This window comes from Garra rufa, chromosome 11 (assembly GCF_049309525.1).
Source record: "Garra rufa chromosome 11, GarRuf1.0, whole genome shotgun sequence".
NCBI lineage: Eukaryota > Metazoa > Chordata > Actinopteri > Cypriniformes > Cyprinidae > Garra > Garra rufa.
The window spans coordinates 30,234,444-30,235,480 of record NC_133371.1 but is presented as its reverse complement, the minus strand read 5'-3'; the positions used below and the strand labels follow the sequence as shown (position 1 = coordinate 30,235,480).

The 1,037-nt window shown below is 46.2% G+C and overlaps 1 protein-coding gene across 1 annotated transcript in view; it reads right to left on the bottom strand.

The window, feature by feature from the left end:
• rxfp3.3a3 (relaxin family peptide receptor 3.3a3) overlaps window positions 1-1,037 on the bottom strand; it is a 4,980-nt gene extending 3,943 nt beyond the window's left edge. Inside the window, exon 1 of the mRNA XM_073850175.1 lies at window positions 9-1,037. Coding sequence (XP_073706276.1) covers window positions 9-987 — 979 coding nt within the window. The 5' untranslated portion in view covers window positions 988-1,037. The remainder of the gene's footprint in view (window positions 1-8) is intronic.

Below are 1,037 nucleotides of genomic sequence, written 5' to 3'. Positions count from 1 at the left end.
TGACAAACAATCTTTCAGTTTCTTTCTCAATGCCCTTCTTGTAAGACAATATATAAACGGATTTAAGCAACTATTAGTATGAGCCAAGCAAACAGTCACAGGGAATACATAAGTGTGGGCAACATAATACGCCTCATCCCAGCGAATCACGTTTAACTTCACCAAAACACCCCAAAATGTAATTGCGTGGTTCGGCATCCAGCAAAGAAAGAATGAAAGAACCACAACTGTGATGGATTTGGTGACTTGAATCCTGCGCTTTGAATGGCTGTTATTCAGACTACGCTTTCTCACAAATCTCAGAAGCAACAAATAGGATACGGATAGAATCAACATAGGCAGAACAAAAGCAACCAGGATTTTTTGCAAGTGATAAAAGGCTAGCCAGTAATGTCCAGCAGGAAACTTCAGCAAGCAAAGCTTCTCTCCAGCCACGTTGGTCACTGTGGAGAAAATCGACGTTGGCGCGGTTGCGACAGTAGCAACAACCCACAAAATTGCGCAAACCCATTTGACAGAGCATGATGTTGGAGGACGGACTCTGTTCTTGGTGGCTGAAGCCACGGAGCAGTATCTAGTGATGCTCATGGCAGTGAGAAAGAAGACGCTGGCGTACATGTTCATCACGGTGACTGATAGTATAATCTTGCACATGGCGTCTCCAAACGGCCAGCTGAAATCCAAAGCGGTATCCACCGCCCAAAACGGCAACGTCAGAACAAACTGGAGGTCTGTGACAGCTAAGTTAATGATGAAGACATTAATAGTTGAGGTCTGTTTGCAGTGCTTCACTCTCATGATGAGAAGGACGAGCGAGTTCCCAACTAAGCCTATTGCGCACACGAGAATGTACACCACGGAGATCATGATCCTCAAAACCGGGTTCCTGTCCGCGGTCACGTCAATGTCCTCCAGATTTCCAAATGTTACATGACCCTGAGGGGTTCGGTTAAACACCCTGCTGCTGCTGTTGAAAGGGTCACCCATAGTTAAGCATCAAATTGCGCGTTCCACCTGCGATTTGCTCGCAAGCTGCG